This window comes from Phasianus colchicus, chromosome 1, assembly GCF_987193195.1.
Source record: "Phasianus colchicus chromosome 1, bPhaCol1.hap1.1, whole genome shotgun sequence".
Lineage (NCBI taxonomy): Eukaryota > Metazoa > Chordata > Aves > Galliformes > Phasianidae > Phasianus > Phasianus colchicus.
Window position 1 is genome coordinate 113,520,779 of NC_143436.1, and position 14,904 is coordinate 113,535,682.

The window sequence follows — 14,904 nt, forward strand, 5'->3', positions numbered from 1 at the left end:
GACTTTCTCCAGTTTGTGATTTACAGAATCATTAGAGAGTCTGTATTCATGCTCAAATGTTATGTAAGCATCAAGATTAAATACTTTTGAAGGAGTTTAAAAGATTGTGTCTCATTAAAATGATTGTGAAGATGATGGAGACTTGTTTTTGTTGTTTGTTTCCACATACTTTATAACCACATCTTTGGTACTCTTGTGTATTCTTTTTTCTTTATAATTCTGTTGAATTAATATTAGAGAGCACCTTCTAGAAGCTGTATTCCTATTGAGCCAAAATTCAGTGAACTGCTGTCTTGTGCTTTGTTCTTTTGCATATTTTATTGCAAGTCTGAGTTGAACACAGACTTGTTTTCTAAGATACCAGCTGGTCATGCAAACTCGATAGAAATGTTGCCATTTGGAAACTTGGTTTTGTGACTTGTACTAGGATATCTATTTTTCTAACAAACTACTGCATCTTCAACCTGATTGTTCTCCATACCACTGTCAAAATAGTGAAATATTTAAATTTTTCCTTTCAGAATAAAACAAAAAATGTCTGTGCAATGTGGGCTGGTGATGACTTTCTAAAAGTGGTTGCCATCTAAGCCATGGTGCTCATTTCCAGAGAGCATCAATCCCCATTTCAGGCTATGGTCCCATGTTTAAATGAGTTGATACAGTGGTACAGTGGCTAACTGCAGATTTAATTACTCTTGGAAATACTTACATTCAAAGTGAAAACTAAAGGAAAAATATATAATATAAATGGACAAGGATGAATGAAGTGAGGAGGAAATACTGTTGTAATTTGCTTTTTTTCCCCTGCTTGTTAACTTGGGTACAGCTGTTTTTAAAGTTTTCACCACACTAGTTCAAATCAGTGTCATCTGTTGCTTAGGTAAGCAAGTGCTTAGCCCTTTAAACGAGAAAAAAAGAGAAAAGAAAAATTTGAGGTGCATGTGTCTTCCCTTACGTGATTTTATTTCTGTATGCTTATACTTTCTTAATGCAACAAGCTGACACAGATCATTTCAGGAAAAATCAGTCTTCCATTTAGAATGTTGAATGAAGGTCAAATATAACTTGAAGACTTGTATTGCAGGTTTAGGTTCTTAGTAGTTAAGCTTTCTGAAGAAGAGAAAAGCTTTAGATTCTTACATGGCAGCTCATTTTTTTGAAGGAATTCTCTATTCATTGGGAGAGGTTTCTTTTGCTATTGGTTTTACAGAGAAAATGTTCTATTTATTTATTTATTTATTTATTTATTTATTGCTATTGAAACTGAATTTGGGTAGAGGGACCAGGCTGTAGTTACTGGTTGCAATTACTTAACATTTGTTAGGAATCAACATGCTATATTTTAATCCCAACCAATTCTCGCACACTGATATGTATTTGGAGGAAAAGGGAAAAGGAAGCAGAACAGACAAACCAATAAGATTTCTTTATCAAAATAATAGTTTGAAAAATAGTGGCTTATGATCTTTATCCTTGAAGGCTTAATGACATGCACTAAATAAGTGTTAAAATGAAGGAAATAGAAAGGAAGGCTTAGTCCAAAATTTTTAGGACTTCAGTGTAATTCAAATGTTATACTCCTGAAGGAGAGAGTAATTAGTACTTGTTTGTCTTCATGTATGTGTCTTGTTGTTACAAAAAGTAATTGTATATCACCAGATATAGTTCCACTGGACTTAAGGTTACATCACACTAACCTGAAATTTAGGAAACAAACCTGGTATAGGGTATTTTTTCAGCATTCCTATTTGCTTTCTTATGGCCTACATGTAATCAGTAATCTCGTTAGAAATGTATTGTGATACTTGAATTCCTTCTGCAGTAGAGAGCAGAAGTCAGTATGCATGCCAGCTTTAATTTAAGAAAATGTATTTTGGTTTTTGGTATACATTGCAGTGGAGAATCAAAATATTGCAGGTGTTGGAACGTATTGCTGCCAATGTTGACAAAATACCAGTACAAGAAAACCATCTATCTTTACTAGTTATGTATTTTAATGATTCTCAGACTTTGAACTGGTGTAGTCTGTTCTGTGTGTGCTACCTGCAGTGATAGGTTTTGGAAGTTATAGGAGAAAGTGGAAGGATGGCTCTCTGTCATTTGTGTACTTTGGTACACATGATAAGGATAACAGAGAGAGGAATGAAGTATAAAGCACCTGACATCATACTTTGATTTTGTATGACTGTCAGAGGATTAAGCTATGTTATTCCACTTAACCCAGTTCCTCTCTTTTAATAAACAAAGTTCAGATGTATGATCTAATCTACTGATAACAGTTTTGATGGTCTACATCTGGAGTTAAATTTTGCTTCTTTTTCTTCCCCTTTTTTACATCATTTCTGTGTTTGAAATCTGTATAATTTGAACTGCAGTAATAAACTGAGCTATAGAAATTACCCTTTAGCCAGAATGTGATGTGTTTTCCCATAGCAGACACAACTGAATAGCTACTTTTATGATTTGAGATATCAAGTGTTTTAGTCCTTTTTTTGACTGAAGGGAAAGAGCATGATTTTTAATGCTGAGAAAGTGTAGCCTGAAAGACATTTGTTACTTAGCTTCCAAGTTGGAAGCTACTATATTAGGAAGAATGGGTTTTCATTTTCTTGCTCAAATTATACAGTTTCACTGTGGGCACTGTACCTTTATTTGTATAACTGTTTCATTGCAACTACAAGGAAGATCACAGAATCGTGAAATGACTTGGGTTGGAAGGGACCTTTGAGATCATCCAGATCCAACCCCCTGCTATATAGGCAGGGACACCTCGCTCTAGGCCAGATTGCTCAAAGCCCCATCCAGCTTGGCCCTGAATGCCTCTAGGGTAGGGGGGCATCCACAGCCTCTCTGAGCAACCTGTTCCGGTATCTCACCATCATCACAGTAAAAAATTTATTCATATTATCTAGTCTAAAGCTACCCTTTTCCAGTTTAAATCCATTTCTCCGTGTGCTGTCACTACATGCCCTTCTAAAAAGTCCCTCCTCAGCTTTGCTATAGGCCCCCTTCAGGTACTGGGAGGCTGCTGTAAGGTCCCCCCAGAGCCTTTTCTTCCTCAGGTTGAAGAGCCCAAGCTCTCTCGGCCTGTTCTCATAGGGCCCTCTGAACATCTTCATGGCCTTCCTCTGCACCCGCTCCAGCAGCTCAATGTCTTTCTTGTAGATTGGGTTCCAAACTGGATGCAGTACTCCAGGTGGGTCTCATGACAGCAGAGTAGAGGGACAGAATCACCTCACCTGATCTGCTGGTCATGCTTCTCTTGATGCAACCCAGGATACTGTTGGCATTCTGGGCTGCAAGAGCACATTTCTGGCTCATGTTGAATCTTTCATACTCCTCAGTCCTTCTTCTCAGGCCTGCTCTCTAGCCATTCTCTGCCCAACCTATATATGTGCTTGGGATTGCCCTGACTCACTTGCACCACCTTGTCCTTGGTCTTGAACCTCATGAGATTGGCATGGGTCACTCCTCTCAAGCCTTTCGAGGTCCCTCTGAATGTCATCCCTTCCCTCTAGCATGTCAACTGCACCATTCAACTTGATGTCATCTGTGAACTTGCTGAGGGTGCACTCAATCAACTTGTCCATATCACCTACAAAGATGTTAAATAACACCGGTCCCAACACCAATCCCTGAGGAATGCCGCTCGTCACCGGTCTCCACTTGGACATTGAACAGTTGACCACAGCTCTCTGAGTGCAACCGTCCAGCTAATTCTTTATCCAGCAATTGGTCCATCTATCAAATCTATTTTTCTCCAATTTGGCAATTACGATGTCATGCAGGACAGCGTCAAATGTTTTGCACAATTCCAAGTGGGTGATGTCAGTTGCTCTTCCTTTATCTACTGACACTGTAATTCCATAAGAGTCCACCAAGTTTGTTAGGTATAACTTGCCCTCAGTGAAGCCATACTGGTTACCACCAATCATCTCATCTTTATTTTCCGTGTGCTAAGGGCCTTCAGGAGGATCTATTCCATGATCTTGCCAGGCACAGAGGTGAGACTAGCTGGCCTGTAGTTCCTTTCTTGAAAATGGGGGGCTATGTTTTCCCTTTTCCAGTCAGTGGGAGCTTCACCAGACTGCTGTGACTTTTCAAATATGATGGATAGCGGCTTTGCAACTTCATCCACCAGTGAATTTTTTCATACTAAAATGTCATAAAGCTAACTGCAAGTGTAATTTATTTTTAAACTCCTTTATGGTGTCATGTGGAAGCAATGGTGCCTGCTTAAATCACAAGGGTACCTATCATTAATGTTTTAAATATCCAAAGGATAACAAATCATTTAAAGTGTGAAACTTCAAGCCTTTATTGTTCTGCTTCTGTCATGGGATGTGTTCATCTAACATGTAGTCATAATGTGTATGCTATTTTGAGGCTGTTTGTGACGTGAATGTGAGAAAGCCAGTTTTGAAAAAGGTGGAAATCTGAAGCTTGTAAATACATGGATCTTCAGACAGAAATCTTTTGATTTCTAAGAGATACTCTAAATAGCTGTGAGCACCATTGAGTTCTTGTCTTCTGTGCTCTGTAGCAGCTTTGATTTACTTACGACTCTGATATTTATCATACTAGGTAGAGAAGACTGTTTAAGAAGTATAGCTAAGTTTAAACATGGCCATAAAAGTTAAGACTGGAATGACGCCTTTTGTCCTCTCTGTTACAGAATTGTAGAAAAATGTTTATTTTTTTGTCCAAGACTTGATTTATAGAATGCATATTCAAGTGGATAGGCAAGTTCTCCAGCTCAGACTTGAGGTAATCAGGAAAACTAGAAATAGCTTAGTCCATAGGAAGGAAAATATATATTCATAGTGTTTCTGTAGATACATCAATGAACAGAAGTTGGGGTCTACCTGCAAGTAAAGGTGTGGTGCTCTCATGAGGCTTTTCTCCACTCCAGTAATCTACCATACTATATCAGATTACAATAAACGCTACATTTAGTAGCTTCAGAAAGTTTTTGTATGTAAAAGTAATGAGGATGAGGAAAAAAAAAATCTAAATACATTTATTGTCTAATTGTGACTGAAAAGTATTGCTGATATTATTCCAAAGCTGTAGTTTAGACTATGAAATGTTTTCAATTTATCATAATTTAAATGTCTTGTTGGTTTTTGTTTTGTTTTGGCTTTTTTTTTTACTGTTTATAAGAAACTTTACTTTGAGATTCTTAAAGAGTAGACATGATAACAAGGTAACACTGATCTATATCAATTACTTTTTGATGCATGGGGGGATTCAAGACAATAACTTTATTCCTAAGATAGCAAATGAAATTAGTTGAGCCTTAGAGATGTAAATGAATTTCTGTGTGTTCAGAGTCTTAATTGAGTATCTTTTAAAAATACTTGTGACAACCATTGGTTACTAAATACAGAATAGTAGTGGGTTATGGTTACAGAGAAGAAAACAGTCATCAGGTTTGGGGATTTCATTGTACATTAGGAGCCAGAAAAGGAGCAAGAAAACTAGATTTCTTTCGTAGATGTAGGTGTCAAAGTGCATCAACATAATTCACATGCGTGTAATTGTGGTAAGAAATATCATCCTTAATTGTGAATGTTTACATTTTGGTTTAGTATGAGTATTCTGTGTCAGAAATCATCCTATTTCAGGAAATACTTGCAAATGTGTTTTTAAAGAGTATGCAAAATATATTTTAGCTATGGGAGTACAGGTTTTGTAAAGTGTAAAAAAGTGCATTCCTAGCATCATCTGGTATGTGAAGGACTACCAGAAGCCATTTATAAGTAAGTCTGTACCTAATTACAATCCCTTCTCAGGGGTACTATTGCTCTAGCCTGTGTTTTGGCAAATGTCATGTCAGTTTTGAGCAGCTGTTTGTTAATTGAGTGCAATAATAACATCTGTACAAATTTTGATAAATCTTCATGTAATTTTTATAGGGATTCTTACAGCTCTAAGGATGAGAGAAAACCATAAGCTTTTGTGGAATTGTGAAGTGTTGTAATGGAAGTTGTTCATATCTAGCAGTGCCAAATAAGCTTTAAAATAAGTAGTGTGTGTAAAGCAGAGAAATCAACCCAAGCAGCGTGACTTAGCAATATTGTTTGTTTTGTCGTTGTTATTAAAGAATCTGCTTTCAGTTGTTTGAAATAATTGTGATTTCTAAACTCAAGCTTAGGACTGAAAGCTAGATACTGTGACTCAAATTCTGAAGTCATCCCTGTAGGATTTTCTTTTTGGTAATCAAGAAGATGAATACAGACTACAAAATGTGATCCATTAGAGTATAAAGCAAGCACAAAACTCAAGTAAGAAATGGTTTAGCCTGCAATTCACATTATAATCGTTTACATCTTTCCTCATGTGAACTGTGCATCATAATGAAGTCCTTTTAAAATGTAATAATAATTCCAGTACATTACACGCTGTTTTCAAGAGTTTTGCCTTTCTTGGTTGGATAAGAAAATATATTTGAGCTTCCTTTACTGTAGTAAACTTAAAGCTCATTTAATGTTCTTTAGTTTGTAGTTAAAATTGTTTTATGGTTAATGGGCAGCATGGATGAGAGGTACAAGATTCTGTTTAAATACTGTAATCTAATATTATGGTGGAATTTAAACTTTGTTCAGAAATAATGACATTATAGCTCAGTGCACTGAAGAGAGTGGATTATTTATTGGGGTTATTTTTATTTATTTCAGGGGTCCATTCAGTGTTGTGCGGCGATGCATCAACAGGGAAACAGGGCAACAGTTTGCTGTAAAGATTGTCGATGTAGCAAAATTCACTTCAAGTCCTGGATTAAGCACAGAAGGTAAGAACAAGAAATGGAGCAAATTGTAAGCAGGCTGCTTTTTGGCTTGCCAGTTTTATAGTAATTACAACAAATGCTTAATGGCTAGTTTGATTTGAAGTAATTCTCATGTCCTGCTTCAAATTTACCAGAGAATTTCATTTAAATTGAGATAATGTTACTGCTAGCGTCTTTTTCCTAGCCCTCCTCAAACAGAACATAAGCTACACATTCTGTAATGCTGAGCTTACATATAGCCATATTAAGTTTTGGAAGGTGACACCAAAGTTACCACATTTTACATTAGTGTATCTTTACTAAAATGATTTGGTGCATTCTGGGGTATTCTGGTACAGATTTCTAAAGCCAATAAATTCAGTTTCTATTCTAGTCTTCGCCTGACCCACATTTTAACAACTGTTGAGTCTTAGGACACATTTCTACCTTTACAGGAGTATATCTTTTCCTAACAAATTCAGCCTTTTGGTGCGCCAAAAGGGAGAATTAATACAAAATACTGATCATGAAAAAAGGATAAGCCAACAGTAATTATAGTTTCACTGAAGGAATGCAAGAAGCTGTTGATGTTCGCGTTTTCTCCTTGGGATTCTAGTTAAATTTGTTTTTTTCCATTCCATGCATGTTATGCTGATATAGTTATAATTCAAGCTGGCAAGTCATTGATTTAGTTGACCATAAACAGTTTCTGTGTTTAGTGTCATTTGGGGTTTTTTTTGTGGGTTTTTGTTAGTTTGGTTTAGGTGAGTTTTTTGGGAGGCAGGTGGGTTGTTCCTAAGATTTTGAATTATTATGCATTAATTTTATAATATTAAGATGCATAAGTTATATAAATGAACCTAGAACAAGTATTGTAACCTTCTGAAAAACAGAAAGAGGAATTTGTATTTCACAGACTCTTTCTATCATGTGTATTTCCTTTTCTTTTCTTGTGGACCTGTCTTCAGTCCAGGTTTTATGCCTGTATTTCAAAAGCATGTTATTTTTTCTTTTGAATACATTAGGCTTATTTCTGGTACAGCATTCCTTCAACAGGCTGGGGGAGAGCCATGACTTGCAGCCAGCATAGTGATACTTAGATAAAATAAAAATTAGATAACTTAGCAGGGGGGAGTAGTATTTGTCAATTACATTGAAGTGTATGCTGCAATTGAATGGTAAGATTAATCATTTGGAACATACTGTAACTCAGAGTTGTCCTCTGCAAGATCATTTTGAGGGTTATCTCCTTACAACTTCACCGTGCAGTCTTTTTCTGATGGACAGGAGTGGGAGAGTGGAACAACTGTCAATCATAAACCAAGGAAAATACCTGAAGAAGATGAGGACTTGTAAAGTCCTCTATGCTCTAAAACTTCCTCGTCTTCAGGTTATATTTGATTTTATCCAGATATTTGCTGGATAAGCAATGTGGCCAGGCACATGCGGTCCAGACGGTTCCTGCAATGTGTTGAGGACAACTTTCTGATGCAGGTGGTTGAGGAACCGACGAGGGGAGGAGTATTGCTGGACCTTATTCTCACTAATAGAGAAAGGCTTGTCAGGGAAGTAAAGGTTGGGGGTATCTTGGGTTGTAGTGATCATGAAATGGTGGAGTTCAAGATCCTGAGTGGAAGAACTAAAGCAAAAAGTAGGATTGCTACCCTGGACTTTAGGAGAGCCAACTTTGATCTCTTCCGGGACCTACTTGGAGCTATCCCGTGGGCCAGGGTGTTGGAAGGTAAGGGGGCCTGTGAGAGCTGGTCGGCATTTAAACAGCTCTTCTTCCAAGCTCAGGATCGGTGCGTCCCTGTAAGGAAGAAATCAGGAAAGGGTGGCAGGAGACCTGTGTGGATGAGCAAGGAGCTCGTGTGCAAACTCAAACAGAAGAAGAAGGTCCATGAAATGTGGAAAAAGGGTCTGATCACTTGGGAAGAATATAGAAATGTTGTCAGGGCCTGCAGGGATGCGACAAGGAAGGCTAAAGCCCGCCTGGAATTGAACCTGGCAAAGGTGATAAAGGATAATAAAAAAGGCTTTTTTAAGTATGTTAACAGTAAAAGGAAGACTAGGGAAAATGTGGCTCCCCTGCTAAGTGATGGGGGTGTTCTGGTAACGGGGGATGCTAAGAAGGCGGAGATACTGAATGCCTTCTTTGCTTCTGTCTTCAGTGAAAAAGCTCACCCTCGGGAGTCCGAGACCCTGGAGGTTAGTGAAAGGGTCTGGGTCAGGAAAGAGGTGGTCTGAGAGCGCCTCAGCAACACCAGTGTTCACAAATCCATGGGACTTGATGGGATGCATCCATGGGTGCTGAGGGAACTGGCAGAGGTGATTGCTGAACCGCTCTCTGTCATCTTTGAGAGGTCTTGGAGAACAGGGGAGGTGCCTGAGAACTGGAGGTTAGCCAATGTCACTCCGGTCTTCAAAAAGGGCAAGAAGGAAGATCCAGGCAATTAAAGGCCAGTCAGCCTTGCCTCTGTCCCTGGAAAGGTGATGGAGCAGCTTGTGCTGGATGCCATCTCCAGACAACTGGAAGAAAAGGAGGTTATCAGGAGTAGTCAACATGGGTTCACCAGGGGGAGGTCATACTTGACCAACCTGGTAGTCTTCTACGATGTTGTCACTGGCTGGGTGGATGAAGTCCAGTGGAGGGCCACAAAGATGGTGAAGGGCCTGGAGCATCTCTCCTATGAGGAAAGGCTGAGTGAGCTGGGTCTGTTTAGCCTTGAAAAGAGAAGACTGAGAGGAGACCTGATCCAGATCTATTAATATCTAAGGTGTGGGGGGCAGAGTGGTGAGGCCAGACTGTTTTCAACGGTATGTGGAGACAGGACAAGGGGAAATGGCCAGAAGCTGGAGCATAGGAAGTTCTGCACAAATGTGCGCAAGAACTTCTTTATGGTGAGGGTGACGGAGCACTGGAACAGGCTGCCCAGGGGGGTTGTGGAGTCTCCTTCTCTGGAGATATTCAAGACCCGCCTGGATGCCTACTTGTGCGACCTGGTGTAGGGAACCTGCTTTGGCAGGGGGGTTGGATTCAATGATCACTGGAGGTCCCTTCCAACCCCTACAATTCTGTGATTCTGTGATTTTGATCCTGCAAGTTCAGGGAACAACCACTCAAAGACTCAGAACTACTTTGTTTTCATTACAGAGAAGTCTGAAGTAAGGGCTATTTCAACATGGATGGCATGGAATAACAGTCTGTATTAGGCAGCAAATATGGTGATTTTGAGCTTGTGAGGAAGTTGAACATGGTACATATTTTAGAAGAAATACTATTTGTTGGTCTAAGCACTTATTTCTTAAATTAGTGGAACCTGCCTTACCACAATAACAAAAGCAATCAAGCTTTGAAAAATCAGGTACAGTAGACTAAAATCTGTTTTCTTCTAAAATCTGTGTTTATCAATCAGTGCTAACATGAGCATTTGTGGTATGGAATAGAGAGTCCCTAGCTTAGAAGGCGAACTGTTATCTAGTGTAACATGATTTCCATGAAGTTTCCATAAGATTTTTAACATGTAGGATGCATATAGACACAGATCTTAAATTTTTGTGCATCTTTGCAATGGATTATTAATAGGAAAAAAAAAAAATCCATGCAACAACTTCTGACAGCTAACAAATCTAATTTAGACTAAATTCTATTGAATTTAAGTATTAGTATTCATGGTCTTGAATACTGTGTATCTTCAACCTCTGTAGTGATGTAATTTAACCATATTAATGAAGTCAGTTGACACTTTGTCACTGTTCAAGTGGCTGCATCATCTACTGGGTTGATGTTGGCTATTTTACATGATGAGGAATTTTACTACAGCTTTCATATTGCAGAGTGAAAAAATGAAAAGACACAATAAAATGTGAAGTTTGAATATTTTTAGAAATAAATGAGAATGTCTTATACTGTTCTATTTAGAGGATTCATATGGAAGAAGACCTGATGCTTAGTAAGCTACTTTAGTCACTGAGGTATCATAAAAAATAGTGTAAATTTTTCAAACGCAACTCGTAGTTGATATACACAAAACCTAGAAATGTGTAAAAAAGCATTTTTCTTATATCTGAATTTGTTATAGCTGACGCTAGCTACCTTTTGACTGTTCATTTATTCTACTTCTCCCTGTATCCCATGAATTTTCTTTTTATTTTTCTCTGCATGACTTAGATATCTTGCTTTTAATTAGGTGTTCTAAAGTCAAATTGGAGAAATAACTAGCAGTGTACTCCCAGGGTTAATATAAGGTCTAGTCTTGTTTAATGTCCTTATTAATGGCATGGATGATGAGACAGGATATGCCCTCAGCAAGTCTGCAAATGGCACGAAAGTGAGAGGAGTGACTGATATATCAGAGAGTAGTACTGCCATCCAGAGGGAGCTAAACAGGCTGAAGAAAGGGGAAGACAGGAACCTCATGAAATTCAACAAGGGGATGTGCAAAGTCCTACAGGTGGGGTGAAACAAGACTGGGCACCAGCTAAAAAGCAGTGTGGCAGAAAAGGACCTGGGATTCCATGTGGCCATGAACATAAACGAGCAATGTGTCCTTGCTGTAAAGAGGACATAACATTAGATAAAGAATTGACTGTTCAACTTTTTTCTTATTTCCTTCAGATGTTAAATTATTTTTTCAATGCTTTGGTTTATATAGACTGCTTGACTGTTTTAAGCATAAATTATAAATGTACAGCAAACTGTAGTTTTTAAATCTAGAAAACTCTTCATTGGTAAGTAATCATAGAATCATAGAATCAGTAAGGTTGGAAAAGACCCACAGGATCATCCAGTTCAACCATTCACCCATCACCAATGGTTCTTGCTGAACCATGTCCCTCAACTCAACATCCAAACGTCCAAACGTAATCAAACTCATCAAAGTAATCTCCCCTCCAAAATAAACCATAAGCTTAAATTTCATAGCATATCTGTTAAAAGAAAATATATCATGCTGGGTCTAACGTCCTGAGAGATACTCCTGCAGTTCCACATCTCTAGGTCCATCCCATACTGAAATTGTGTTCCTAGCAGGCATGCATGTACACATGCATGTAATCAGCAAAGAAAAAGCTCTCCCACAAGCACTGGTCTCATGTTCCTCTGCATAGTTGAGCAGAATACATCTGTATAGGGTTGTTCCCTCCTAGCAGCTGGGCTCAGACACAGGTGCTTGTCCTTTCACATCCAGATCTGTCCCTTGGAGACATACAAACCCTGTTGCTCTCAGACCCCTTCACCTACACATCAGCTTGTCTTACTAGGTCTCTGCTGGTGATCTCGTGCTCACTCACACAATTGTGTTTGCTCCAGACACTGGCACCACAGATCCACATACACATAGCTGTACATAGAGGAAAACAGTTGAAGATGTAGATTAATGACGAGACAGGGCAGACTGCAATGGTTGTGCACAGGGCCTTCTTACATGTGAATGGGCTCTTTTATTCTTATGTTCCTTTTTATCACACTTCTTTCTCCCTAAATCTCAATTTGACTACCTTTGATCTTCCCCTGAATAAATCAAAACATGTCATGTAATATCAGAGTGCTCTTCCCCTGCGTCTCATAATGTGTCTTAACACCCGTTGGCAGCAGTCTACTTATTCTATATGATGATCTGGAGGGCTGCTCTGGGTGAATTCTTGTAATGCGTTTCATGTTGGGCCAACAAGGCTGAAACTCTCCCGGGACAGCTCTGTGAGGAACTCTGGTTATCCCGTCCTCTGTGACCTTAATAGAGGTTTCTACCTGCTCTTGTGCCCCTTTGCTCCTCTGGTCTTGTGAGCAGGTGATTGTCCTGTGATGAGTCTAGGAGAAGTTGAGCACAGCATTACTAGGGCTTCTTCACCCCACACACCATTGTATCTGTGCTTTCTGTGGGTGTATAAATAAAATTTTATCACATAAACTAACAACATTCTTCTTGTTTGAGACCCTAGTTTAATTATAGTTTAGTTATGTTTGTCGTCTTCCTCAAAATGCAAGAAAAATCTAGACCGGAGTGGAAGAAAGGAAGGTATGACTACTTTGGCATTCATATAGTAGTAGTAAGTAATGCCTGGAGCTTTTTCAGGTATGATAAGACAAATGATAAAGGTGCATTTATTAACCCTCTTTGCATAACAAATTCAGAATTGAATTAATGTAAAGAATTCCGGAAATATGCTTTAAAAATATGCTCTCAAATCTTCATTTTTAAACAGTGCCGTCTTTAATCTCTGTACAAAATGCATGAGGTATATCCAGTTTCTGTTCTAAAAATTGAAAATGCTTTCCAAAACACTTCTGTCTTTGTACACAGCCTGTACTCATCTAACTAATTGTGATGCTTGCCAATAGTTGTCCAGAAATAGGCTTCTAACTGTGCTTGCCATAATACAGGCTGGTTACAAGCATAGAGAAGCTAATAAGTATCAGCTGTATTTTCAAATATTTTCTGTTTGCATGCAAGCATGTGTTCTGTTCTGGTTTACACAGTCAACAGAATATAAGATTAATTGCAGCTGAGATGCGATTTCTGTTAATTCATTGATCCAAAAAGACCCTTCTTTGACTCTTAAGTTATTGTTTTTTTCTGAAACTAAAAACATGTCACAGAATCACTGTATGGGAACTGCTGAGTCACGGCCTGAACCTCTGATTAGTCACCTGAAGCGAGCAATGAGTCAGCCCTGGGAGCACAGGTGAAAGCAATTCACCTGTGCTGCAGGAAGGGGTGGAGCCTGGCTCCACCTCTCCTAGACCCATTTAAGAGCTGGCTACCAGTGGGGAAGGATCTCTCTCTCTTCAGAAGATCCACTCCACTGGAGTTTCCTGAGCGAGCCCACGACACGGGTAAGCCTCCTATTTATTCTCTTTGTCTTGCTGTGCCTAACTCTTTTGCTTATTTCATTATTATAACATCTTAATATTATTTGATTGTATAATATTCCTTTATATAATTTTCATTGATTATACAATCACCAAGGTTGGAAAAGACCTATAAGATCATCCAGTCCAACCATCACCAATAGTTCTTACTAAACCACGTCCCTCAACACAATGTCCAAACGTTCCTTGAACACCTCCAAGGTTGGTGACTCTATCACCTCCCTGGGCAGCCTATTCCAGTGCCTGCCCACTCTTTCAGAGAAGAAATGTCACTGCAATATGGTAAATAATTATACCCTGTACACCATCAGTATTCTAGAAATACGTTACATGTTAGAATGATAAACGTGTGTTCTTCCAGTAGAGTAGGAAGCTCTGGCAAAAATTCAGTCTTTAAGTTTTGTGATTTTTGCCTGGGATAGTTTACATCCTGTAAAAATCTTGTCTAAAATCTTTTTTCTAAAAGAGCGGTGTCAAGGCTTGTGATCTACAGTCTCCTATTCTTTTGTTCTTTTCATAGTTCTTGCAAAAGTTTGGAATGGGAACTTCATCATCTTGGTTAATTTTCCAACAAATGATCTACAAACATTCTATTTAGGGCTATTCTGCATCTACTGGTACCTTTCCTAGATTATGTTTGAACAGTGTTTTGACCTATAGGCAGTGGAAATTTGCAGAAGCAAAGAAGCATTAGCAAACACTGATGGACCTTCTAAGTAATAGCTTATAAAATGAAGGCGTCTTTTTGATATGTAAGATAAGATGTATATTTCTATTCATGATAATATCCATACATGTGCTGTGGTTGATATCAATTGCTGAAAGTTGTATCAATATTTGTAAATAAAAGCTCTTAATTTTGTACATCAATTGACTGAATGTGCACTTGTGACTTACAATAAGAGAAATTTGCTAAAACTGAAGCGTATAGCAGAATCTTTCTACCATCTATTTGGTCTTCCATCTGAAAAATTAAAGGAAAATAATGGTAACAGAAAAGACTAGTGACAGACTGTTTTGATCCATGCTGCAGTTACAAAAAGTGGGCACTGATTTTTGTGGAAACTTCCAGTCTAGCCATCTGTATCATAAAATATTTATAATTAATACATAAAGTAGGTAGAAATTGAAATCTCCATAGTAGGTTATTGTGTGGAAGAATAGAAAAAGTCTGAGAAGAAAGCTCAACATTTCTGAAGCTTGAAGAATTTTCAGTATGCAAATTGTGAGAAATAATTTAGATAAAATTAGCACATGTTGAATT

General features: G+C 38.4%; 1 protein-coding gene across 4 annotated transcripts in view; it reads left to right on the forward strand.

Annotated features, from left to right (window-relative positions):
• The window catches only part of CASK (calcium/calmodulin dependent serine protein kinase), a 199,519-nt gene that overhangs the window by 53,805 nt on the left and 130,810 nt on the right, over positions 1 to 14,904 (forward strand). For all 4 annotated transcript variants that reach the window (XM_090123585.1, XM_031594591.2, XM_031594593.2 and 1 more), the window contains exon 2: positions 6,681 to 6,793. In XM_090123585.1, the coding sequence (XP_089979711.1) occupies positions 6,681 to 6,793 (113 nt within the window). The remainder of the gene's footprint in view (positions 1 to 6,680; positions 6,794 to 14,904) is intronic.